The following is a 27,754-nucleotide window of genomic DNA, read 5'->3' on the forward strand; positions in this document are numbered from 1 at the left end:
TATTAGATGTTGTTTCTAAATAAATTTTTGAGAAAGAATAAAGAAGGATATATAAGGTCCTTGGCAGAATAGTAATTTTGATTTGTACTGCTCCTGCAGGATTTTGAAACTTCATACAGATCTCACCAAACAATTTTGCATCTGATTACTTTGACATTTCCTGCCGATACAATTGGTTAAAATGGCCTATTGGTGTAAGATGGATTATGCATCTGAGAAGACACCTGGAGTGATGCCGGTGAAAGAGAAAAAATGAACAGACGCGGGTTCAAGCCCAAGATCAGGCATATGCACTGGTGGTAAGAGTGGCAAAGTAGCAATAGATTTCTGCATTTATCACATCTACAAAGTGCTGTGTGCTTTTTAAGGTAATTTTCTCTTTTAAGTAAAATATGCATGGAAGATTGTTATGGAGAGTTTGCTAGGCATTTTGAAGGTGAAATTATTCATAATCATTCTGAATTTGACTCTAGATGGGCAGACTTTTCTGATATGATGGAGAAAATATTCTGCAAGATTATTTGAGATTCTTTTGAGCCCTGATTCCTGAGGAAGTAGGTTTCTCAGCTTGCTATAAGTTAGATTTCTGTCCCATCTGGTTATACTCCTCTTCAAGAAACCATCTCATATCCTGGCTGCCTTGATAATTTCCAACAATTTCTAACCTTGTCAATTAAGGGAATTTTTATCAATTTATACAGTATTGGGCTTAAAAACGACTTCCAGCAATTTGCATTATAAGAAGATTTAAACAAAATAAAAATATATTGTCAAGATAAATAATCAGATTAAAAATGCAGTGACAGAATAAGCACAGTGGTATCATTCATTCCCAAATACTTCCAGAGCATTTTGAGTAGCTTCCAAAAGCTACTCAATGAGAGCTAACCATGAGAGTGCTACCTCAAATTTCATGGGAAACTATTCCATTATATGGAGACTATAACTAAAAATATTGTCTGTGGACCTCCATGTTTTTTACTAGAGGACTTGGACCATTGAAAAGCTTGGTAGGATGTGTGGACTGGACAGGGCAAGGCAGGTGGGCTTCTTCTATGTGAAAAAAGCATTCCTGCAAATATATGGATGCCAAACTATACAGGACTTTACAAGTGAAATTCAGCATTTTGAATTGCCCTCCTCCATCATACTGACAATTAATACAGCAACTATAAAACAAGTATAGGATTGTGGCAGTTTTGATTTGCATATATATGGGTCATCACATTTTTATTAGCTGTAGTTTCTGGGTGATCTTCAAGCCATAAGTCCATACCTTCTTCTTTCTCATACAGTTGTGGAGAAGATGGTTGGATCCCAATGACAGAGTTCTGGATGAGATGAATTATCTGGATTCCTTCCAATTGGAATTCAGGTACGGGCTAAAACTACTATGGCTGTTCTTGTTGATGATTTCCAATAAGATCTAGACAGAAATTATGTACTCCTATGGATCCTGCGAGATCTCTCAGCAGTATTTGATATTGTGGACCATATCTTTTTGGACTCTGAGAAAACTGGGAATTGAGGATACTGTTTGCAATGGCTCTACTTCTTTCTATGTGAGGTTTCACAGACCTTGTTGGGGAGGAGAGATCAAGCACTTGGCCATTCCAACAAGGAGTGTCTCAGGACTCAGCCCTCTTTCCTATTTTATTTAATATCTATGTGAAACCACTGAGAGAAATTATTCATCAGTTTGGGATTAATATCATCAGCATGTTAGTAATATCAAACTTTATAGACCAAGGAGGAGAAGCAGTGAATACCCTAATTTGGTCAGTTTTGGTTAGGCAGGCACTTGTAAATTTCCTGGATCAGAAAAGGCTGAAGACAATAACTCATGCCTTGTCTTCTACTGGTTAGACTTCTACACTCTTTAAAATGACCTAGAGGCCACAGCTTGTTTTGAAACTGTTTGCTGTCTGGTGTCACCTGGTTTGATTAACGCTTATCAGTCACTGCTGCTAAGTTTTAGGGCACAATTCAAGATGCTGGTCATTACCTGCCTATACAATTCAACATAGATTGCCCCATGTTACCTTCAGGACCATCTTCTCCAGGTAGAATATATCTATTATGTGCAGTATAACTGAGAAGGGATGCATTGCCCTCACAATAGTACAGTTTACCTCTCCTGAGGTCAGGTTGGCCCCAACCCTTCTTTAGAAGAGTAGTTAAAACAATTTTCTTCCAGAGTATTTGGTGAAGAAAAGTTTCAACTGTGAATTATAGCATATTAGATATGGCATTTCTTTTTGTATTATATATTGTTGCTTGTTAAGATTTTATTGTTTTATTTATTTACACCCCACCCAATAAAGTCTAGTGAATCAGGAATAATTTAGTTAATTTCTTAATGATGGACTTCTGAACTTTCCCACCACTTCTTCAATTTCATATCCTGTCCATATGAGCTCAAAAATGTTTAGATGAAAATTCAAAACAAATAAATGGTAATTTAAGGACGCCACGGTTCCAGCATTCATTCACTCAGTGAATGAATGAACCAATCAATCAATTTGTACAGCCACCCACTTATCATGCAACTCTTAGCAGCATACACTATTAAAAACAAATCACAACCAAAAAGATCTTAAAATACAATAAAACATGTTGTGCCACAGAATTTCAGATAACTCAAACCTAAGTCAGAAACTGTCAAATTGGCAACAAAAGCTCCCAACCCAGGGAAAACACAGAATGTCAGAGTCTTTTGAAAGGCAGATATGGTTAGGTTTATCTGACTCCCCAGGAGATTCTATAGGATAGGTACAATGACAGAGAAGGTGTGTCTCCTGGGTCCCAACAGATGGCTTAAGTAACAGGATTCTCAGGAAGTCCCTGCTTTCAGATCTTATTGTATAGGCAACAGTAATCAGAAATAGGTGGTCCCACAGGCACTGTGCCATGAATGGCTTTATTAGGTACCCTGAATTACTCCTATGCGGCTTATAAAGCAGTTTATATGGGCATGCCAAGGTATGTGCTAGTGCATATGGTCTTGAAGGGCAATCACATATAGAATATACTGCAGTGATTCACAGCTAGCCAAGGCATGAGTATAAAGCCTTCCAAATCAGAAATGGGTGTAATCAGGCAAAGGACATCCAAACCACAGTTGCCACTTTCAAGCAGGAACTGTCAAATTGTACTTGAGACTTCTCTGGTTCAATTCCAACTGGAACAAAAGATGGAAACTTTCAGAATCCAGATGGCCCCACAATCCATAGCCACTTGGTCTTCCTAGAGTTGAGCATTCTCTGCTTTTCTCTAAGCCGATTCCCATGGAATTTAGATGATGAGAATTTGCATTCTCCCCTCCCCTACTATATCACAATAAAGAACAGAATTGGTATTCCACTTTTGGACAGACAATAGGGATTAATCTATACAACATGATATTGAAGATATCAATAAAATAAAAGTAGATTCTCTTTTATTTACTGTGTGGTTCTTCTTTCAAGCCAGTTCACATCAATGATTGTAAGAGATGCTTCCTTATCCCACTGAAGCAGTTGTTGCAAAGGACATGCTTGGTGCTAAGCTGGATCTTTTCCAATTACATGGAGACAGTTTCAAATATGTGTAGTCTATGGGGAAGTAATTTTAGCAACAAGGAAGATTCTGACTGCAAAAAATCTGCCAAACATGATTACTTAGGGTCAAAGAGTTAGCATGGAATATAGACTGTAATTATAACAATTTTGTGCTGCAATTATGCACCTTTATCAACAATACTGAATTGCTGGCCAAATTACTGTATCACTAAGCTCAAAGAATATGAATACCTGACAGTATTAGGATCTGCACCAAGGTTTTAAAAAAGGCATGATGCAAGTCAGCTTTTATTTATAAAATTCTTGTTCAGCCTGAACAATCTCAAATCTTTGGAGTAAGTTTAATATGCAGGAAATGTTTCATCCATCAACAATAAACTATCATTATCACTATGCTCTTCTGCTCCATTCTCTTGATTAAATAAATCTCTCCAGAAATAACTTTTATTAGTGTCATAAGGGAACGATCACGAATTAGGCCTATATTGGTCTTATTTATTCTTAAATGTGTTTTGTAGCTCCATATAAAAATCAATTTATTCTTCAGTTCTTGCTACTGAAATTGCCCAGCCCTTTGGCCTTAACTAAAGAATGGGTTATGTTTGCTCAGTCAAAATAACATCTAATTTCATATAAGTCATATTTATAATTTCATTGTTTGCAATAATATATGCACAAATTACAGGACATGTTGGAGCATGGAAATATTTGCTGCATCAGAAGCAGTTAATCTTTAGGGTATCTGGAGAACAGGCTTATCCGAAAAGCCAGAATCATGTGTAAAACTAGCCTGCATGGAATAGAAACTAGTTGACTTTTATAGCCAGTTTCAACCTGAGAGAGAACTTAGATGAAATGGAAGAGCATGGCATCAGTACACAATAGCTGGATGCTGGAATGAATGATTGCCTGATTCTTTCTCATTTATAGAGATGACAAGTAGGACATACAATTACAGGCCAAAAAGAAAAAAGAAATGCCCCAACCTCTTGATTTTAAAAGGCAATAAAAATAAGGGAAGTGATATATTTTTACTCTGAGAAAAGCCTACGGCATTAAGAGGGCATTAGTAAGTGTGTGAGAGAATAAATGAATGAGAGAGAAAAAGAGAAAAAAATCACCTAGAGGTGTTATGAAAGATTTTATAACTTTATCGATCATGCAAAAAAAAAAACCATTTTGTCTTCTAGCAATATTCCAATATAGAATCAGCCCACAGCAATGGATTCCATATAGACAATAAAAATACTTTTTTCATACAACACAAAATTAATTTACAATATCATTAGAGAAAAATCACAGAGATAGCATTTGACAATGCAGAGATAAGCAGACCACTGAATAACACTTGCAGTTGCAGGGGATGAGTACTGCCTCCATGCTTTGTTGGACAGCTAATACAGAAAACAAAATTCAGGAATAAATGTGCCTTTCATCTGATGCAGTAACACAATCTTCTTGAGCATATTTCATACATTTGTCTGCCATTTGAAATGGTAAAAGAGATGCCTGCTATATTATCAAGAAAGATGGCAGACTATTGATGTAGAATTCCCATCAAAAATATTCCTTTTTCACAATATCATTCAAGTATCACATGATAGACACTTCAAAGACTTACATGAAATAAAATCAAACCCACGGCAGAGTTAAGTGAGGTAAAATCAAATTATGATGAGTTGGTGGGAAACAGGATCTTTAATCAGTTTGTAAGTCATTCAGCCAGGCCAGAGAGGTGGGGCATCTGTAGCCCTTTGAGTACTCCCACAAGATTGAGCCAGCAGTGCCAATGTAACTGCATCCAATATTATCAGTGTATTGAAGGATGGGAGGAGGATACATAACATAAGGCCAAAAGATGAGCAATACACAGAACTAAACTTAGCATTTCAGGTTTGGGAAGCTTTTCAAGTAGAACAAAGAGAGTTGGATCTTTGATGAACATTGAATTTGCCTTCTCACATCACTTCACAAAGCCACTATATGCTCCAGGGGATGTAATGAATTCATATTCAGGATTCAATTTGCCTGCTGTTTTCATCAGCAAGGAAATCTCTATTTTAGAGGGTAGCTCATCTGTAAAATGGAAATGATGACATCACAAAGTACTACAAGAAAGGTCAACAAATATGGATTAGATGTAAGAAAAAAATATAAATAGCAGCATAGACTTGATATCTACTGGAAGATGTAGTTTCCAGTAAACCATGATGCTCTGAGACAGGCATTCAACTGTGAAATTTTAGAGCAAGGAAAATTAGTCTTTCTACAGCTTCTTATCTGATCTGTGGTTTATAGCATGTCTCATCCTGTACATACAGAAGAACACTCACAAAGGAACAGAATAAAGAATAAGCACCAAAAGGCAAATCTTTTTTTTTCTTTGTTAAACTTTTTTTTAAAATGAAAGAATAAAATCTGCATGGGGAAGAAAAAAAGTTTTTCAAAAATGAGTGCTGGAAAATTAAGCATACTCTCAATAAATAAGCACAGCATCTATTTATCTACCATTATTTTTCATTAGTATATAGAGTAACCAGAACCAGGATATATATTGTATACAAAAAAAAAACACCACCCCACCCCTTAATTTTTTTAAAATGTGTCTATCATGTTGTCTGATAATCAAGACCCGTAACTTAGAAAATAAGCTGAAAAGAGAGGAGAGAGAATCCCAAAGGTCACCCAGCTGTTGCTTTCCTGGAAGAAAAAATAAAAAAACAAAATGAAGTGCTGCATCAGGTCACCATTCCCAAAGCTCTCTTGAGCACAGGTTTGACCAATCTGGCAGACTCTTGCTGTGGTACAAGCGTATAACCCTTATATTTCTTCCTTGAATATTTTCCCCTTCTTTCTCCAGCCAGGCTCTGAGCTCTATCAAATATTCATCTCCTCGCTTTCTAAATAATAGATCAATGTAATAACAGACAAAGTGCAGTTAATCACAGCTTTTCAAACCCCACACAGAAGCTGCCAGGAGATGGGCAGGGATAGATAATGCTGCAGGGGTCCAGAGTCCTAAGCCTCAGCAGCCTGAAATGAAAACCAAGCAACTCCAAGCTTGGGTGCAGGGCCATCCCCCGCACAAAATGCAGCTGCAAGCTCCTTGTGGGTTGGAGCCCAGCCACAGCTTTCCTCCCAACAGTGCCAAGGTGGACAGAGATACACATTTAAGACGAAGAGCATGAGGGGGGGGGGGGGAGGAAGCAAGCTGAGAAATATTCAGATTTATAGAGCGTTTCAATCTACTGGTCTCCCTGTAACAAGGGACCAGTCTTCAATCCTTTGGTACAAGCATCCAGAATTATTGACCCGTTGCAAAGTCCTAAAACAGTTAAGTTGAAAAGGTCAAGAGAAGATTACAAAGATACTGTCAAGAAAGCTGACATCTGCTGGTGAGCAGGGCTGCCTTGGGAACAAGAACTGGTGGCAGATGCATTGTCAGAAAAAGTAGTCTGCAGAGGTAGAAAGCATATTATGCCTTTCTTGTAGCAACTGCTGTGCTTAAATTCAAACAGAGGTAGGAATTTTTGCCTTTTTTCTCTCTCTGCTATACTAGCATTTCTCTCTCCCCCTCCCCCCTCTCTTTCTCTCTCTCTCTGAAACAGAACAGGAAAATTTATCTGTGTTTCTGAAATGATGTAAGTTTATTAACTGATGCCTCAGGAAAAGACAGTCCCTTGTCACTAAAATAAGTGTAATTCTTTTCCTAACTCTATTAAGAGGCTATTTTTATTTACTTTGACTTTTGACTCATTCTCATACCAAAGCAGGAGAGATAACCCTGCTGAGAGCAAGGACATAGTAAATGGATTCAGGATTCAGAGCTTATGATTGAGAATTAAATGACAGTTAAGAACAACACAAAACTGATAGAATTTGGCTTCTATCATATCATCTATCTCATTCTAATGACATTCATTACCAATAAGGAACAAAAGGAATGATTTCCTATTGCACAGGTAAAATCAATTTGCCTCAATTTATGTCTAGAGTTTTTCCTGCTGTAATAAAAAAATAGAGATATGGGCCTACAACCTGTTTATTAATAAGATTGATGCAAAATATACCAAGCCATTTAAGCATACATTAAATGTGTATGACTTAACAGAATTATTAAGCCAAGCATATCCATCAGGTTTTATTAGGCTTCAAGAAATCATCCATTTCTGGAATGTCATTGTTATCAGATATGTGGATATGAAACTAAGAAATGCTTCTTAGCTTGTAGAGTTTGTCCTACAAGCATGAAATGTTTATAACAAGCCCTGAACATCATCTCCCTAGCCTGACTAGTTAGATGTTCTAACTAAAAAGCTTGGGCTCCAAAGCCTGTTTTTTATATCTAGGTAATCCAAGATACAACATATGAGTACTGTTGTGACCCACTAGTCAGAGAAGCAATGAAAAATGATAGAGCAGCTCTCTCCACAATGAATGGAACATAGTATTCATTCATTCATTCATTTTATATGGCTACCCATTTGCCAAGCAACTCTGGGAGGACAACCACATTAAAAATAATATACCTATATCTGTTTGCATGTATGTCTTTATTTCTACGTGTATAAAATAAAAATCCAACAAATCAGTAAAACCTGCTATGAAATCCTGAGCACTAGGCACTATAATGTACAGCATACATGTTGACATATCTTGATGGCTTCTACCACATCCTGATGCCTTGCCCAAGGGAAGAGCCAGAGCTTTTTTTTTCAGAGCTTTTTTAAAGGCCAGCAGGTTGGGGTTTTCCCCATCTTGCTAAATATGTTGTACCACAGGGCAGGTGTAGCAACAAAGAAGTCATATTTCCTGGTTTGTTCCACAAAGTGCTACTATTCAGTAGAAGGATTCCAGAGTATGCCAACCCTGTCTGATCCTGTTAGGTGGGCAGAGATAATCAGAAAAAGACAATTTCTTAAAAATCCTGGCCCTGTGTTGTGAAGGGTTTCATGCAATAGCCAACATTTGATTGAACAGTAGGCAATTCAGCACATGCAGTGATGAGTTGTATAAGCATACCTTTATTTATCAGAAACAAAGGTGGAAAAGGAATAAATACTTTGGAAGCTAAAAGGAGCTTTACTAATGAAAACAACCTGGCTGAATTTGTTTGAACAGAGAACCACAATAGCACATATACAGATGTGCTGAATGCATCATATATACAATTGCAGAGGATCAATATCTGGCACTGTCAGATTCAGGAGAAGCTTATAAATCAATATATTCTTCCAGAAACTGAACCCTATATTCAGGACAACAAAAAACTCAAGGTCACGTTAGTTGCTTTACTGCTGACAGGTATGTCCCAAACAGAGATAAAAGATTTTCCTGATGCAGAATATAGAAATCAATCAAAATCTGTCAATTCTGAAAATCTTAAAACTTTCATATCAACAGACTTTTGCCTCCCCCACCTTGAGATCAGACTGCACCTGTTGTATTTATTCATTTGATTTAAATAGCCACCCATCTCACAAGAGACTATGGGCAGCATTCAATTAAAAAGAATTAAAACAACTCGAAATAAATTTACATGGCACCAAGTAAAGCTGTTAGGCTATAGATGTTAAGATAACCAGGAAGTTGGGCCCTTAACACACATGGGGACCCAGGCATCCAACCAAGTCTTCATAGTCTTATGAAAGACCACAGGGTCGGGGTCATCCTGATGTCTGAAAGGAGACCACACCAGTGCCAGCCTTACAGGTGCCCATAAGGGCTTGTCCAGAATAATGGCAAAGGGCTAAGCACTTAACTGGTGGTATAATAAGTGAAAGAGAAAAGAGCACATGGGATCTCATGACCTCAAAAGAAAAGCAGCTTCATAATCACATGGCTTTGACAAAACTGGTGATCAGGAGACTGCCAGAACAGTTTTCTTGGGCACTCTACTTGCTTCTGCCTTAGAAGTATTCACAAGAGATTGAGCGTGCCTTGGCCATCACAAGCAGGCGCAGACAGAACGCAGTCAGGTATGTATGCTAGCTTCTACCAGCATTAAAAGATTGGGAGGAAAGGAAGCTCGAGACTAATGCTCTGCTTCATGAATAAGTTATCCTGAGTGCTGCTTCCTTCCTTGTTACCTTTTATAATAATAATAAAAATGTTCTTGCTGTTAAATATGCAGATATGAAAGGTACCATAAAATAAGACTAGTGTACCAAATTCAGCAAAGCCCTCAATACTCTCTCCTCTCCCATTCAAATTATCAACATTATCAGTAGCTTCATTTTATAATAAAAGTTGAATATGGGAATGAGGAATAGAAAAGAAGGAAGAATAGATTAGATAGCTAGATGTGGCATTATCCTTTCAACTCACAGGATTATTGCCTAATTTAAAAAATGCAAATTATTTGTTGGCAGGTCTATAGGTCACTAGCATTTGAATGACATCAGTTGCACTAGAAATCAATAGGGAAAAATGGCCGACACTTCTGCAAGGAAATTCATAAAATGAAATCATTAATTTGAACAGACCTTAAGACATTTTAATATTGTTGTTTGTATAAAGCTAAGAGGAAAGGACATTCAGAGGTTAGGATAAAAAGTATTAAAAATGAGAATGGTATTTAATTAAAAATAAAAGTAACACAAGTTTTTGATAAAAACCCTATTAAAGATTTTGCTTAAGAAGAGTGTATTTTCTTTTTCTTCTCCTCTTCCTCCATAAATGATGAGGATGATGATGATGATGATGATGATGATGATGACAGAAACTATCAAGGAGCCACTATGTGATTTTTAAGGGTTTTTAAATTTATTTATTTATATCCCATCTGTATTATATTTATAAATAATTTAAGACAGCAAACATATCTAATATTCATTCCTCCTATTTTTCCCCAAACAACAATCCTATGAGGTGGGTTGGACTGAGAGAGAGTCACTGGCCAAAGGTCACCCAGCTGGCTTTCATACCCAAGGTGAGGCTAGAACTCATGCCATGCCTTAGCCACTAGAGGGGTAGGCAACCTTGGCTCTTTTACGACTTGTGGACTTCAACTCCCAGAACTCCTGAGCCAGCGATGCTCTGCTCAGGAATTCTGGGAGTTGAAGTCCACGAGTCATAAAAGAGCCAAGGTTGCCTACCCCTGCACTAGACCAAAGTGGCTGAATGAAAGGAAGAACAGGTATAATGATTCAGCCTTCTGAATCAAAATGATTCAGCCTTCTTTAAGTTTCCCACAGTTCTTCAAGATCACGAACTGGTATACAGTCAAGGGCAGACTCAGAATTATTCAGAGTCTTTCAGAACTTAGCTTGATCATTTGGAACTTGTTTAAAAGTTCTACTCTGAAGCATAGATTCATCTATTTGCTTTTGTTTTTGCCTTGTAATTGTAATTTTGAATCCTGTTTTCTTTGCCAAATAGAAGTGTTTTGGTCCTTGATGCGCCAATTTTAAATCTATGCTTCTCATTGTAACATACAATCTAGCATTTGCTCAAATTCCTTAGGTTATCATAGATATGAAAGTGAAACAGAGAATGTACGGTAGGTTGTTTGATTTAAAGTATATAATAAAGTAAATTGGCGTGAATTAGACATAAAAGTGTATGTACTTTTCTATGCAGATAATGCTCTGCTATTGACTGAGAACTTAAATAATCTGCAGTGACCATTAGACTGTATTATGCAATTAACCAAATACCCTAACAAATTACCAAAATATTGTACAATATCCATGCCTTTTGATAGAAAAATATGTAACTGACAAGACTGTCAGCTTCCACCTTAATATATAGTTTGTCTTCAACTGCAACCCATTTGCGTAATAAAGAAAGTCAGAAGTTTCTACATTAAATAAAAATAAGAGAAAGTAAAGGACTTCATTGATGGTATGAAGAAATAATTCCATTTTTAGTAACTCCAGCTAAGGTAGAGTAGTAGAATACTACATTGTCATCCAATTAATTAAAAAGGAAGGAAAAGGAATATATCCATTTCATTCTATCTACATTTGTTTCAAACATTTATGCTGCATCATATTAAAGGCTTTTTCAATTGTTTATTTTATGTATATAGTTGTCCATCTGACATAAATAACTGGGTGCATAAAGTTAGAACAGACAAGTTTACCAAACATAACCCCCCCCCCAAATAAATTACTGACCACACCCGCAATACTGCATCCAATTTTAGTCACCCCAATATAAATAAGATGTTGAGACGCTGGAAAGAGTGCAGAGAAGAACAAAAGGACGATTAGAGGGCTGGAGGCCAAAACATATAAAGAACAGTTGCAGGAATTGGATATATCTAGCCTAGTGAAAAGAAAAACTAGAGGAGACATGATAGCAGTGTCCAATATTTGAAGGGCTACCATAAAAATGAATCAACCTATTTTCCAAAGCACCAGAAAGCAAGACAAGAAGCAATGGATAGGAACTAATCAAGGAGAAAGAACTAAGGAGAAATTTCCTAACCGTGAGAATAATTAACTAGTGGAATGCCTTGCCTTCAGAAGCTGTGGGCGCTCCATCATTATCATCATTAAAATGCTTCACCATTTTAAGAAGAGGCTAGACAGCCGCTTGTCTGAAATAGTATAGGGTCGCCTGCTCGAGCAGGGGGTTGGACTAGAAGACCTCCAAGGTCCCTTCCAACTCTGTTATGTTGAATAGTGGAGTCCAATGCCTGGGAAACAGCCAGGTGTTCAATGCCTTGTGAAAGGCTGATAGGATTGGAGCGTTCTCTTCTTTCTGCCGTTCCATAGAGCAGATGCTGCCACTGAGAAGGCATGATTTCATAATCCAGAAAAGATGGCATTGCTTAATGGAAGGAGCCTAGGCATGCCCTTTCTGATAGATTTGATGGGCAGGCAGAAAAGAGAAAGGTGTTCCTATAAGTAACCTGGCCTGGTACCATGGAGGGCATTATAGGTGTAGATAGACCATCACCTTGAATTGTACTTGGAAGCGTACTGTGAGCCAAAGCAGTATGTGAAGCAGCAATGTTACATGGGCATAACAAGAAATGTAAAAACTGTCTTCACGATAGCAGCAGCCAATAAACAGTGAATGAACCTATTGCTGATTATAATTTTTGTGAATGTATAATCACAATATCAATTGTAATCTGTTATCAGATGCTTGGCAACCTAAAACCAGATTACACAGGATGAATATCATGCATAAAATTGTCCATAATTGATGTGCTTGGGTTTCTTCAGTATTTTTACATCAATGTTTAACAAGGAAATGGGATGATAGACTGCACATCAGCAGGATATTTTCCAGTCTATAAAACTGCAATTATATTACATTCCTCAGCGAAGGTGACAAGAAAGGTTTGTATCGGTATTATTGCAGGCTTCCAATTACACTGGAGCAAAGAATGCAATGTGGATCTTACATCACTTAATGCATAACCATTTGGAGTAGAACTTTTTTGTTCTCACAAGATTTAATGGTATATATTATTTCTTGGAGCTAAACAGGCAATTATTTATGTAGTAAAATCAGTGGTGGGATTCAAATATGTGAACAACCGGTTCTCTGTGTGGATGCCACTTCTGGAAGTCCATTCTGGGCCTGGGCAACAAAAAATTAGCTACCGGTTCTGCCCAAGTGGTGCGAACCGGCTGAATCTCACCACGGAGTAAAATCATTATTTTACAGCCCTCCATTCAACTTACTTCACGTGTCATGAATAAAATGTGAATCTGTATTTTACTCCAAATAAGAGATAAAATCTAGTGCTTTCGAAGCAGTCAGTTGTTTTTCTACATGCACTAATAATATTTCTTTTTTACATATACAGTACTGTTTTTCTCGGTAATCTTGGCATACAGAATTTTTGTTGATCTCAGGCCACTAGTGTACCGGTAATTATAATACATTCTCCACTATGGTTTCAAAGGCATCTGAGATGGATAGGAAAGGATCTTGGGTTTTTTATTTTTGCAATTACTTTACATTGGTTTTGAAGGTCTCAAAAGTAGACAGAAAAAGAAAGTAAATTTGAGCTAAAATATTACTTATATTTTGATCGAAAAATTGCTCAAAGATATCCATTACATACTGTGTGTTTGTGAAGATTGTACTATAAAAAAAACCCCAAGTGTCAGATATTTATAAACTAAAGACTATCTGAAGAAATGTGAATTGCAGTGAACTAAAATGTAATTGGGCAAGAAAATATGATAATGGCAAGGCAACAGAATTCAATAAAGCAGCACTGAGGGAATAGGACAACTTGCCACAGCCAACTTGCCACTGAACAACTCACAACAGCCAACTTGCCATGGGACAACTCACTGCAGAACAATTTAACAATTCTTTTAATTATTTAAAATAAATAAAAAATGATTTTAATTTTTGTCGATCACATTTCATTTTGTCCCTCCTTTTGCATCCTTTCTTTAATGATTCTGTTCCATCATTTCTTTGTTATTAGTGTAACATCTGTCCAGCAATGAATTGTCCTGTGGCGAGTTGGCCATGGTGAGTTGACCTGCAGCAAGTTGGCCGTGGCAAGTTGGCCATGGCGAATTTTCATAGACCCCCAGCAATGAAGTGGTATCTTCGGCAATCCTCGTGTGGTCTTATTCAATCCAAAGTGAAAATAAGATCAGCACCTAATACAACAGCACAGCACATTTCAAAGCCAGTGACAGTTTATCTGTGATGATTTCATAAATGCCATAAGACGGCTAACAAACAAAACTTTGATGAAGGTTTAAGGAAGTCATTCAGCAAAACATTAAATGCAGTAATCTACAAACAAACAATAAAACATATGAAAAAGTAAACAACATTAAAAGCAGACAAAAATCCCCCCCAAAGTCTTTACTTCATACATAACAAAAACTAAAAAGAAACCTCCTGCCAAAGTCTATGGGGACACTGAACTGGGGGACACTCAAATGACAGTAAAAGAACTGATCTTTTACCCAGGTCAGGCTATCCCCTCTAAGAACTGGTGGGAGGGGGCAGGGCATGAGGAATGAAAAGGCATTGAAAAGATTGTCACATGATTTCACAACCAGAAACAATTCAACAGCAGCTGGGTTGTACTGTTTTTCATGTTCAGGAACTAACAAAAAATTGGTGGAAAAGAACATGTGATTCCTTTTTTGCTTTGCTGCAAATGGACTTCAATCCACTTGTGGACTATCTTTGGAGGAAAATCAGAAAAACTCAGTATCATCCTTGTTTTCCAAAGATTTCAGTTCAATTCAAGGATTCTGATTGTTGTTTTGATCCAAACAGAACCAGAAACACATAAAATAGCCAGCTTCAGTTTCAAGCATATATTCTCAGGCAGTGATAAGCTCTCACATCTTTTTTTATGAAAGTTGCTATACTTGCTCACCAGTGTAAGGAATATTTAGACAATGTAAATTATGTCTGTGGTAAAAAACTCTGTAGGCAGATCACTTCACTCTTTTAATTTTCAAAAAAACATTTGTCATGCAAGTTGTTTATCAGATTTTCCAAAGGAACAATTCCTGTTTCATATGAACCAATCACCAGGATTATGATTTTTTAAAAAATTAAAATATATACTGAGAACCTTTGGTTTGAATTCTCAAATTTTGATGCAAATTCTCCACTGAATTTTTTTATCTGCATAAATACAATCCTTCTAAAATTTCTATATCACAGGAAAGTGTTGCTAGAAGTTTAGCTTTGTTTTCATTTTCATTTTCTACAGATGGGGGATGGACACAGCAGTGTCTTCTGCTTTGCAGTCAGATCAACGGACTCCTCTCCCTTAATTTTCTTTGTCATCCCAGTTTCAGAACAACATGAAAAGATTCTGTTGACTTAGGTACACGTGCTATCACAATACTTGGAAAACTTTGTTAGAGAAAGCATGCGTAGAGTAAATAATACCTAAGGCAACTATGTATAAATCAATACATATCATTTCTGACAATTATTAGGGATAATTGCATTTTGCAAATAGGAATTTTATGTAATTTAGGAAACCTGATTCACATTCTTCTCATCATAATCCAATTTCCTTTTCTGTTATACTAAGACTATCCTGCATTGCACGATGCCATATTTCGAACCCCAAAACGGAAAGCATTCTAATCTGATTCTAGATTATGTACCGTGCATATACTTTGGGAAAGGTCAATACCATTATCTCAGTATAAAACATTATTAGAATAGTTATTGAGGTAAGATATATAGAAGGTCCTTTTCTTGAATCTATAATTGAGGGGTTAAAAATCATAGGAAAGACTTCTCTCCAAGAGTCTATAAATTTACCTGCAGTTAGAATCAAGATGGTAGCTTAGTAGAAACCATGTTGCTTTAAAGCAGATAGCTGCATATCTACAAAAATGAATTGTTTATGTTCTTAACATGTATATTATGTTATTAAGAACAGTAAAGGAGATTTCCTTGGCACTTCAAAGCAGTGCACACTTTATAATTCATACGTACCTGTAATATCTGTTTGATCATCATCAGTTTCTACTGCTGCTGCAGCTGCTCTGTTTTTCTTCTCCAATTCTTTCATTTCAGGCACGTAGAAGTCCCCTTGACGTGCAAGAGGGCATATAAAATAGATTTTATCTCCTTTGTAGATCTCCAATCTAGGATGGGCGCATAGTTTCCGCTCCTAAAATAGATAAGGCACATAGCATTGAAGATATATTTCTCTCTACCATTGTGTTACAATTAATAAATTCATTCCTGGGCACTATATCAAGAGTAGGAATTGCCAGGTTGTAGTTTCTTAGTATTCCAGGGTGATGTTCCCATCTTTAACATGATTGCTATGATATATTCAGCCAATCCAATGTTCTTTATCATTTTCGGACACCATGAGACCAAATTTATAAATGGTTCAGTATCTTGTGAAAATGGGAAAGGGCTTTAAGGCTCTGAAATAAAACATATAACCAATTGCAAAGCACTGAGAGTGCTTAGCAGATCAATGAACTCCTTCAAGGAGCTGATCCATATTTCATTGTGCTAAATTATATAGCCCCTGCTTTGAGCACCAATTCCAAATGGTGTGAGATTCATTTCAGAAAAACCATATGACATACAGCAGTAGTTAAAAAAAAATCTGAGAAAGTTTTCAACCTGATTCCACTTCTAAATTATCATGAGAAAGGTGTCATTAAAGTTTCCTCGTTTTCTCTTCCTGTTTATCTATAAGCTTACTCCAAGCTCAGCTGCATCTGGAAAAGGCCAAACATTAAACGGCAGAGAATTCTATTTTTCATATAAAAAGACCACCAAGTCCTGATATATTCTGGAAGGAGAAGAGGAGAGGGGAGAGAAGGGAAGGGGAGAGGAGGGGAGGGGAGGGGAGGAGATCTGAGATTCTTGAGAAAAAGTAAAAAGTAATATACAGAGCTACATGTATAAAAAGTAATATACAGGGCTACATGAGTCTTGGATGATTTCTGAGCTTGCTTGCTTGGTTGTAGACATCTCCTTATCCAACTAGGTAAGATTATCAATTCTTGCACTCTACAATCCTTGGGAGAGACAGCAAGAAGGACTGTGTTATTCTTTACTCACTACAAGTGCTAATCAAGTTTCTAAATTTGGGTAAATAAAGCATGAATTAATCCAGGTAAAAATATCTTAATTATTTTGAGTCAGTTAACCTACTAAATTACAGCACTGATTATTGGGGAGGGGGGTTATATTAATTTAAACATTTTATTTTCTATTACAGTACAATTACAACAAAGAGACTATTATCTGCGAATGGAAAATAATATCATAGGGTATACTGACTCTTCTCTGAAAAGCAGGCAGTCATTTCATTAATTTATGTGAGATCTTTCAGCAAGAGACATTTTACAATCAATCAGTTCCTTGAGCCTAATGCATTTAGCTGTATTTTCAGCACTTTCACCTCAAAGTCCTTTGGGTTCCTTCACACAACATCCCTGCCTTGTTTTACAATTCCAAAGGAAGCATTTCTAGAAGGAGAACAGCAACTCCCACCCTTTGAATGATAAATGAACTACACATAATGTTCATAGATATACAGTAGATGACAAATATGGTACTGCCATTACTGTTCAATTCTCCTCATACAGTTTTATGCCAGGTGGTATTTATTGTTCACTCCTTCTGCTCCCTGTTCACTTCCTATTTCCACCCCAAAACTATTGTTGCACTATTCTTCTTAATTTTATGTTCACATAAATGAAAAAAAAAATATCAGCCACAATAAGTACAATCTATATCAACAAAGATTGCAATTTTGCATAGGCTATGTCCAATCTTTAATCTAGTTTTTGAAATGCACATCACAGTAAACTTCCTCAACCATCCATCACCCTTAAACTGTAGGGAATAAAACTGCCCAAATTCCAAGCCAAGATGTCATTTTGGAAACACTAGAACAAAGCCAAAAGGAGGTGTTTTGGTCTTCCCCACCAGCAATCAACACCCAGATGAGCATAGATTAATGCTGAAATTAACATCAGACCAACAATTAAGAAGTAATCAAGGAACTGTCAAACCAGCTAACTAAAAACAGCCTTCCAGGACCACTCCCACAAACACTGACAGGGAAGCCACTGGAATATAAATTGAAAGCAAACTCCATTCCCTATTAGTACTGAAGATTTTACTTACTTTTGGGTAATGAAAAGTCTGCAAGAAAACAACCTGGGATAAATTTTATCGCTGGAGGAATTTGAAGAGGACGGTCGGGATTAAAGATGAATATTAAGATAGAAATATATGTTATTTTAGAGCAAGTATTGTATATAAAACTTAGATGTATATGTAGAGATGAAGAATTGATTGTAAAAAGTGGAATAATCTGATAAGAATATATATACTGGAATGTCACGCCAAATCCAATGTTTGTTTATTTTTAACTGTATTATAAATAAAATTTGTTAAAAAAGAAAAGAAAACAACCAAGCTCAGAGATCCCTCATTTCAAGCCTGAGCTACAAATTCCCCTTTATCGAAATCAAACACTGAAAATACAAGCTGTTAAAAATTATTGCTCTCAATACCACGGATCATAGTATCTTCTGAACTAGTTTAGGGGATTAGAAATAGGGGCACTGCTCTTTTGTAGTTCTCCTCCTCTCAGGGTTTGTTCATTCAGTGTTGCTAGGGAAAGAGAGAGCTAGCTTTGGGACTCTGGTTTGCAAGATGCCTCAGAGCTTGATCTTCTTTCTCAACTCCTATTTAAAATCTATATGAAGTTGTAGGGTCAAGTCATGTGCTGGCATAGGGTTGTATCTAGCAGCATGTTGATAATATCACTGATACCTGAATTACACTCATTTCCAGTAAATCTCTGAGTGTAATTCCAGGTTCTGGTTTATTACCTACATGGCACAGGGCTAAGATACTTGATGGATTGCCTGTGTCTGATGGCTTCTGCTTATTCCACCAGATCCAGCAGGCTGGGCAAGCTCCAGATGCCTTCCGTGAAAACACAGCCACTTTATAGAACCTAGAAGCAAGATTTCTCTATTGCGGCAGCTGACCCACGATGTTTGGATGGCCACATTTCTGTTGGCATTCTGGAAGGCCTTAAAAACCTGCCTTTTCCCTCAGGTTTTAGGGCTAGATCAGGGTAGGTAACCTTGGCTCTTTTATGACTCGTGGACTTCAATTCCCAGAATTCCTGAGCCAGCATGGCATGGCTGGTTCAGGAATTCTGGGAGTTGAAGTCCATGAATCATAAAAGAGCCAAGGTTACCTACCCCTGAGCTAGATGGTTTGCATTTTTAGCCTGTGCTGACTGGATTCAATTTTTTTTTTTTGGCCTGGTATCTTTTATTGTTTTTTAAAATTGTTTTTAACTGTATGTTTCTATTTTTATGCTTGCTAGCTAGACCGAGTTATTTGATTAGAATGGGCAGTCATATAAATTCATATCAAAGATTAATAAAGCACTTCCTAGGGTCAGCCTTGCTTAATGTGTTCCTTTTTACTTTTGCTTTCTTTTAATGTTGAGTTGGTTTTCAAGTAATAAGCCATCCTGAATCTTGGGGACAAAGTGAATCATATAAACACAAAGCAAAGATGGAATGTTTATACTTCCAAAGATTTTTTTTCTCTACTAGCTGGGGAACTTAAACCTTGATAATATTTTGCTCTGTGCTTCAGCTTTTAAAACATGTTCATACCAGGAATCAAGTCCTTATTTTCCTTTCTTTTTTTATTTTCTTTTCTTTTTGGCAACTGTGGAAGACAGATGTTACTCTGCAACCTATTCTTAATGCACTCAGCAGTGCTGATCCAAGGGAATGCCAGCTCGTGCTTCTAGCAGGAATTGGCCAGAGCTGAGATCCCTGCTTTCAGCCTGAAGAAACGACTCCTATGAGCTGTTTCTTGCTCAAAGCTTCTCCACATTTTTAATTCTGAAAAGACAGATAAAAGAAGTTATTTCTATGACTGGATGTAAAGACTGTGTTTGGAATTCTTCTAAGTCCTGGCTATTTTCCCAGACAAGGAGGCTGGGAGTTTAGATGAGCCCAGATGGATGGGTTGCTGGTTTCCTCAGTTGCCATAGGATAGTTGTCTTCCATTAGCATTTGGTGTACAGGTGGTCCTCGACTTACAACAGTTCGTTTAGTGACCCTTCAAAGTTACAACAGCACTGAAAAAAGTGCCTTATGACAATTTTTCACACTTGCAACCATTGCAGCTTCCCCATGGTCACGTGATCAAAAGTCAGACGTTTCATATTTATGACAGTTGCAGTGTCCCGGGGTCATGTGATCCCCTTTTGTGACCTTCCAACAAGCAAAGTCAATGGGGAAGCCAGATTCACTTAACAACCGTGTTACTAACTTAAGAACTGCAGTGATTCACCTAACTATGGCAAGGAAAGTCATAAAATGGGGGCAAAACTCACTTAAGAAATATCTTGCCCAAAAGAAATTTTGGGCTCAAGTGTGGTCGTAAGTTGAGGATTACCTATTGTTTTGGTATTTTGTTAGCCGCCCAGAGTCACATTTGCAAGATGAAAAACCATATAATTCTATTAAGTTAGGTAAATGAAAAAAAAGTGACCATAGTTTATTATTTCCTGCTTTTCCTTTATCTGTATGTTAGACAGAATTTCTTAATTTTAATAGCATTCTCAACTAACTTCAGTATGTTTGATTAGCAATGCCACTTCTAAACATTTCTGTTGTCAACTAAATAAGGAGAGTGGATTGGATGGCAAAAATGTGAATTAAAAAGAATCCTGAACCACAGAAGATCAAAGAAGGTAGTCTGCAATGAGTTGGACAAGAAATGGACTTTGTGCTGAATTAACAGCTGCCTGTATAATGAACACCCACACTCTGCCCACTAGTATCTATATGGCTCTGTATGCATTATCATTTCCACAAAATGTACATCTGAGGATGCCAGGGTGAGTTTCTTTATGAAAAAGCTAAGGGTGGGAAGGAGGATTAGTTTCTCCTAAATAAATAGCAAAGTGTGACAGACAAAGTGGTAATGTCCTCAAATAGCCTCTGTTGATCATGGCTCAACTAATATGCTATACAACAGGCTTCTAGCCAAAAACCATGGGAAGTAAGTCCTCCATTACGTCCGGGAAAGTTGTACACAGTTTTGAATTAGCAGTAGAGTTTGTGAAAATGAAAAGAAAAATAAATTAAGTTACAAGAAATTTTGACTGTGTCTCAATAGAAAAAACAAATAACTTAAATGTTTCTAAATAAACAAATGGCTCATAACCATTTGAAGCAGTCATCTTAGCCTTTTCAGTATTCATAGTGTCTTCTCTATTTGTCTCTTGCTGTCACTCTGTTTTCTGCAATAATGGCAGTACAGTGAGTTTGAGTTTCATCCATCATAAGGCTGCCATGTAACAAAAAGAACCAACTTGTAGAGAAGTCAATTTATTTCAATTTCCAGGGATAGGAACAGCATCTTTGACCTCTGCTGTCTGGAAGAATAGGACCTATCTCCTTGTAAACCACCACATAAATGCCTCCTATTGAGATTTCCGTACGCTCCTTACTATGATTAAAGAGCATCCACAGCATTTGTCTGTGGATGAATGAGGATAATATAGTTGAGTCTTACACAATCTGGTTTCTATCATATATTGCAGTGATGGCGAACCTTTTAGAGACCGAGTGCCCCAAACCCATCCCCCACCCCCACTCCGCCTCCCGCCCTCCCTGCTCCGCCTGCCCACAGGGCCACGCACCGCCTCAATGGCCTGCTGTAGCAGATTGCCCAGGCAGCCCTGCAGCGCCATGGCAGCCACGCCCTCCGCCCACACCCCACAGCATCATCTGCATGCTATGGGGCATGAGGGCGGAGTCTTGTCCCTGCTGCCTGGCTATGTCCTTGGCTGCGCTGCTCCATGCAGGCCGTGCCTGGGGTCAACTCTCCTCCAGGGGGGCTGCTGGAGAGGAGGGGACCATGGGGGGAGGCGGGACTGTGGCGACGGCACGCATGCCCACAGAGAGGGCTCTGAGTGCTGCCTCTGGCATGCATGCCATAGGTTCGCCACCACTGATATATTGCCTGTAAACCTTCCTGAAGAATTAATTAAGATTTAATTAAACTAAGACATTTGAGTGCACAAAGTTGAGAAAGTCTAGTGCAGAGACGGAGTGCCCAAAAACCGTCCCCACCCCACCCGCTCCACCCACACCCTGCCCGGAGGGCCACCCACCATCTCCACAGCCTGCCACAGATTGCCCAAACAGCCCAGCAGCACTATGTCCTCCGCCTGTGACTGCACATAATGGGGCACAAAAATGGAGTCTTGTCCCGGCTACCATGTCCTTGGCTGTGCTGCTCTGCACGGGCTGTGCTCGGGGGCAACTCTCCTCTGGGGGGACTGCAAGTGAGGAGGGAGCTGTGGGGGGAGGTGGGGCTAGGGTGATAGTGCGTGTGCCCACATAGAGGGCTCTGAGTGCCACCTCTGGCACCCGTCCCATAGGTTCGCCACTACTGGTCTATTGTAAAGGTTTGAGTCAGACATCACTCCTTCTGCTCAAGCATCTGGGAGACACTTTTGACCTGATGGCATCATATATTTTTGCATCTTTCCTTGAAGTCATTTCAGAAAATAGAGAACCCAATATTTGTTGGTTCAATAAATATTACTCTTTTAATAAAAAAAAGTATGCACATTTAATGCTAACAGGTGAATGAAGCTGCAAATCACTAGATACCAACTGACTATCAATCAAGGAACAGAGGCTCATTTAATGCTCCTTGGGGGAACTGAGAGCAGCACATGATGCAAATTGGTGAGGCCATATTACATATTTGAGCAGGTCTGAAGATTTTTTTAAAGGGGAATTGCCTTTTTTTAATCTAGTTAACTTATTTTAGAGAATGTATTATAGTTTTTATGGCAGAAAACTGTGTTGCTGATTTTACTATCCTGGACCTCTAGAGATAGCAAAAAAGAAAAAGAAAACAGGTTCAGAATTACATTTAGGTTGCTCATTCGTCCTATGATACATGGATTTCCTCAAAGTCTATTTACAATTCCTTTATCTAAGTGCAATAGCTTAAATGTCTTTATTCTCAAATACACCAAAAAAAATTACTAAAATATTTATGTAATACTAGTGGGCAATCAGCAACCCAATGCCTACGCACACTTTCTGATTATTCTATATATACCAATGAGCATTTGCCTCATTTACTGATTAATTACAGTAGTGTAGCTTGCTACTGAAATCTGATAGCAAATGTCCAAATTGTATTAAATGATGTTCAATCGAGGGTAAATATAGATAGCTCTCAACTTACAACAGTTCTTTTAGTGATCAATCAAAATTACAATGGCACTGAATAAAGTGACTTAAGACCATCTTTCATAGTTACAACCTTTGCAGTATCCCCATGATCATGTGATCAAAATTCAGAGGGTTGGCTACTAGTTCATATTTATGATGGTTGCTGTGCCTGGGGTCATGTGATCACCTTTTGCGATCTTCTGACAAGCAAAGTCAATGGGGAAGCCAGCAGTGAATGCTCCAACATTGGAAGTTTTTAAGAAGAGACTGGACAGCCATTTGTCTGAAACGGTATAGGGTTTCCTGCCTGAGCAGGGGGTTGGACTAGATGACCTCCAAGGTCCCTTCCAACTTTATTATTATTATTATTCACTTAACAACTGGGTTATTAACTTAATAACTTCACTGACTCATTTAACAACTGTGGCAAGAAATGCCGTAAAATAGGGCAAAACTCACTTAACAAACGTCTCACTTAACAACAGAAATTTTTGGCTCAATTGCGGTTGTAACTCGAGGTCTACCTGTACACTAATATTTTTACGTCTTCCCACTTGTCTAGGTTTGTCAAAGTTACTTTTACCATTACTACCCTCCTGAAAACAACCAAGCTCTGATACTTTTGTACTTCATGCAACCTTCACCTTGAATGACCCCTATTAAACCAATGACTCATCTTTACTTAAATCACAAATTTTTTAAAGAGGACCTTAACAAAGGTGACTAGTTCGTAACTACCTTTATAGCTGCATCATGTAAACAACATATTAATTACTATGAAAGCAACCACACAATATCACTTAAATGTAAACAAAATCTTTTCAAGCAGGCTAAACTAATCAATTTAAAAAAGAATTCATCATACACACTGCACACTTGTAGCACTGCACACTTGTAAAGGCAGAAGCTGATTAGGCAGAAACTAACAGGCCAGACATAAAACCACTGTCTGAACACAGATATATTTTAATCTCAAAACTGGGAAGAAAATTGCCAAAAGCACATTGATTTGAAAGGACAGAACAAAAACGCTTAAGAATTAAACTCTTCCAGAAAGGGAGGGAGAAGGAGAGAAATGTGGAATAGAAACACATTAAAAAAATCACACCAGAAGTGTAAAAAAAATGTAAATTAGAAAATACTTTAAAATAAAAGACAGCACTGTGTTTTAGTGATAAGAAGTAAATGTTTCCATTCACTATTGTTCAGATTTATACGAAGAAAATAGATAAGCTCTGCAAGGAAATCTGCCTCGGTCTAAATATTAAAACTAAGATTTCACTGATTCTTTTTTCCTCTCTTACCTTCCAATGCAAAACAGAAGAAAATCAGCATATGTGTGTTGGCCTACTTCTTACCCAAGGGGCCCCCTTTTTTAACACCCCTTTCCCAAGTATGCTTGTGCATAGTTTTCATTCAGAGAATACTTTGAGAGGAATACTAGCCAATCCTCAGAATTGCACAAAGAATCATATCAGAGTGCACTCTCTTCAATATTCAGTAGCTGCTATACTCATTTTCATTTATGGAAATAGGGTGAAAAACAGCTAATGAAATTTGATGCCCATACACACAAATTAATATTTTAAAATGCAGTGACTAAATCAAGCAAGAACAAAAGAAGGAGTAATGCTTTACTAAGGGTTGGTACAAAAGGAAAAAAGAAAATACATTAAAGCATATATACCAAAGAATCTGAAAATTCTATTATGTTGTGCCATTTGGTACAAAAATCACATTGCTTTCACTAAAATAAGAGATCGTCTAGGAGAAAAAAATGAGCAATATTTTAATAACCTCAAATGTTTATTTCTTAATTCATTTCTTTTTTTTTTTCCTCATTCTCTTCCCCACTCCCACCCTGCTTTTATGCAAGTACAATTATCCTTTTGGGCCCAAAGCTTGCCATTGCCTTCGTCTGTAAACCCAACTCTTCTCAACTTATTTATTTTAGTAATATGCACAAAATTTCTAAACAAGCATAATGTGACAATGATATCCTTACTCTGCATCAAACAGAAACCATTTGGCTGTTTTCTAGCTTCTATTTAAGTTACTGACAAAAAAAATATGTTCCTATATATGGTACCACTGTTGCACTGCTGCTTCTTGCTGTTGTTGTTACTGCTATTGTTATAAGATTTTTCTAGCAATTATTAGAAACTAGTTTCCGTTGATTCCTACGATATTAATATTTCTAATTGATTTAAGGCATTTCCATACAGATAGTCCTCGAGTTTTGATAGTAACTGGAACCAGAATTTGTATCACTAAGCAATGTCCTAAATTAATCCCTGCGAAACCCAGAAGATAATGCCCATGGAATCAAAATTTTCTCTCCCACTACTGTTAACTCCCTATTTAAGAAGGAGTGGAATCTTAATACAAGGCTGCCTCGAATTCCAAAACTCACAGAAAGAAATTATAGTCCATGATAGTCCCAAAGGTGCTTTTTCAAAAGGCAACTGGACTTTGTTTTTATTTCCTTAGGATCCAGAGAAGGACTCTTCAGAAGGGAGCGCACGAGCTTTGTGCAAGACTGTCTCCTGTACCAATAAGGTACTGAAAACTTCCTGGGCCCAGCTATTCTCTCTCTCTCTTCCCCCACCCCTCTCTCTCTCTCTCACACACACACACACATCTGCCCAAGGGAACAGGAAGAACACAGATCTAGTGAGGTTCATGCCACAAAGCTCCTTATTCACTTCCTTAGTGTCCCAGTCATCACCTCTCCAGTTGACAATACAATATATTGTCCTAGTCACTTCTGAATTTGCCCATACATAGTCAAACTTCTGGAGAACTTAAGCAAGTTCATCAGCAGAGTGTTGTGCAAATTCATCACAACAGGATGATACATGCTCCCAACAAAGACTTTAACCAAGGCCACTGGATGACAATCTACAATGAATAAAGGTGGCATAGGCTCTTAGGCGCCATCTCACTATACACTCTGGTCATCTTTCTTCAACAACACTGGACTAAATGACTAACAAAGGTGTTTGTCATATTCCTGAGAATATCTCCACAACAAAGGACTAATTTTTGGCTCCATCTTCAAAACACCAAGCAATGGCTCTGAAACAAAAAGAAATGCAATGTATCCCAATCGATCTGAACTCAAGTGCAATTACTTGGGACTGAGCAACTGTTGTCATGGACACGCTACAGTTTAAAACCTGTCAAATCATGCCATAAAGACATGAATTGAAGTCCACTAGCGTTAATAATTGGACAAAATACAATTCCAATCCAACAGCAAGATCCTGTAGCTCAGGAATAGATTCCTTCAGGCAACAGGATAGACAATAGATAAACAGGAACTGTCACTAACTCGCAATCTAACACACTGACATCTATATCCTATCAGTTTTGGAGTGGGTGCCTGTTCAGAGGTAAGCTGTCTTGGAGAATCATTACTAATCATTCAAGACTGATGCAAGACTTGAAACCCAAAATGATAGATCTCTAAATCACAGCCACTGCCAAACAATGCTTCATTCATAAAAGTCACTCTCATTTCCCACCAGGTGCTAAATGAGTGGTGTTTTATTGCAGAATAACATAGCATTTAACGGCACCAAACTCAAGAACCCTAGCAATCTGCCTTTCCAGATTCAGGAATGAAACATCAGAATAGCATTGCTGTATCAGCCTAGGCTCCCTCTAAGTCAGCGTTCCATCTAACATAGTGGCCCTACAGGTGCATCTAGGAAGCACACAAAGAAGATATCAAGACAGCCTTTTCTCCCATTGCTCCCATGAACTTTGTATGTAATGGCAGAGCGCCACCATGACTGTAGGCAGCACCCAGTCCTTAAGACTGGCAACCAGTTATAGAAATGCTATTTAGGAAGCTATCAAGATCCCTTCTGAAGTCATCAAAACTAAAAGCTAACTTAAAACACCACTTTTAGGTAGCACTTAAATTGAATGAATAAATAAATAACTTGTATTTTACGACATCTACACAACAAAATTGAATGACAAAGTAAAGCTGTCTGATGTTAAAACACTGCGAACTGACTGCCATTAATATGCATAAACTGAAATAATATGGTGAACCCCCCCTCTGAATCCATAAAAAAAATATAACAAGGACCTCTTCCTCTGTTTCATTAGACCTTATTTTTCTGTGAAATTGGCAAATCAGATGCAACATAGGGCAGAGGAAAAGAAGCAAATGGTAAAAACTCTTCATCCATCCCCAAACTATTTCCAAAACGTATTACTTATCTTATCTACATGTTCTTTATAGAACAATTAGCTGGTTTCTACCTTGGCCAACTCTACTCAAATATAACACAAAATTCATACACTGCAGCTGGTATAAACTAGCAGTTATAAGATCAAGTATGTGCCCTATTTGTAGGCACTTCCAAAAGCAATTCAACTCCTATAGTCTTGCCGCTTTGACAAATCACTCATTAATAGGCAGATGGACTAGGCAGCAACTAAAGATCAAGGAAATCTTTGGTTTAAGCACATCCCTAAGCACAT

The 27,754-nt window shown here is 37.7% G+C and overlaps 1 protein-coding gene across 2 annotated transcripts in view; it reads right to left on the minus strand.

Annotated features, from left to right (window-relative positions):
• Positions 1-27,754, minus strand: part of TEX264 (testis expressed 264, ER-phagy receptor) — a 166,704-nt gene that overhangs the window by 31,798 nt on the left and 107,152 nt on the right. For both annotated transcript variants that reach the window (XM_039319409.1, XM_039319417.1), the window contains exon 5: positions 15,969-16,146. In XM_039319409.1, coding sequence (XP_039175343.1) covers positions 15,969-16,146 — 178 coding nt within the window. The remainder of the gene's footprint in view (positions 1-15,968; positions 16,147-27,754) is intronic.

Source organism: Crotalus tigris, unplaced genomic scaffold, assembly GCF_016545835.1.
Source record: "Crotalus tigris isolate CLP2741 ecotype Arizona unplaced genomic scaffold, ASM1654583v1 scf7180000017601.7605149639:7615979, whole genome shotgun sequence".
Classification (NCBI taxonomy): domain Eukaryota; kingdom Metazoa; phylum Chordata; class Lepidosauria; order Squamata; family Viperidae; genus Crotalus; species Crotalus tigris.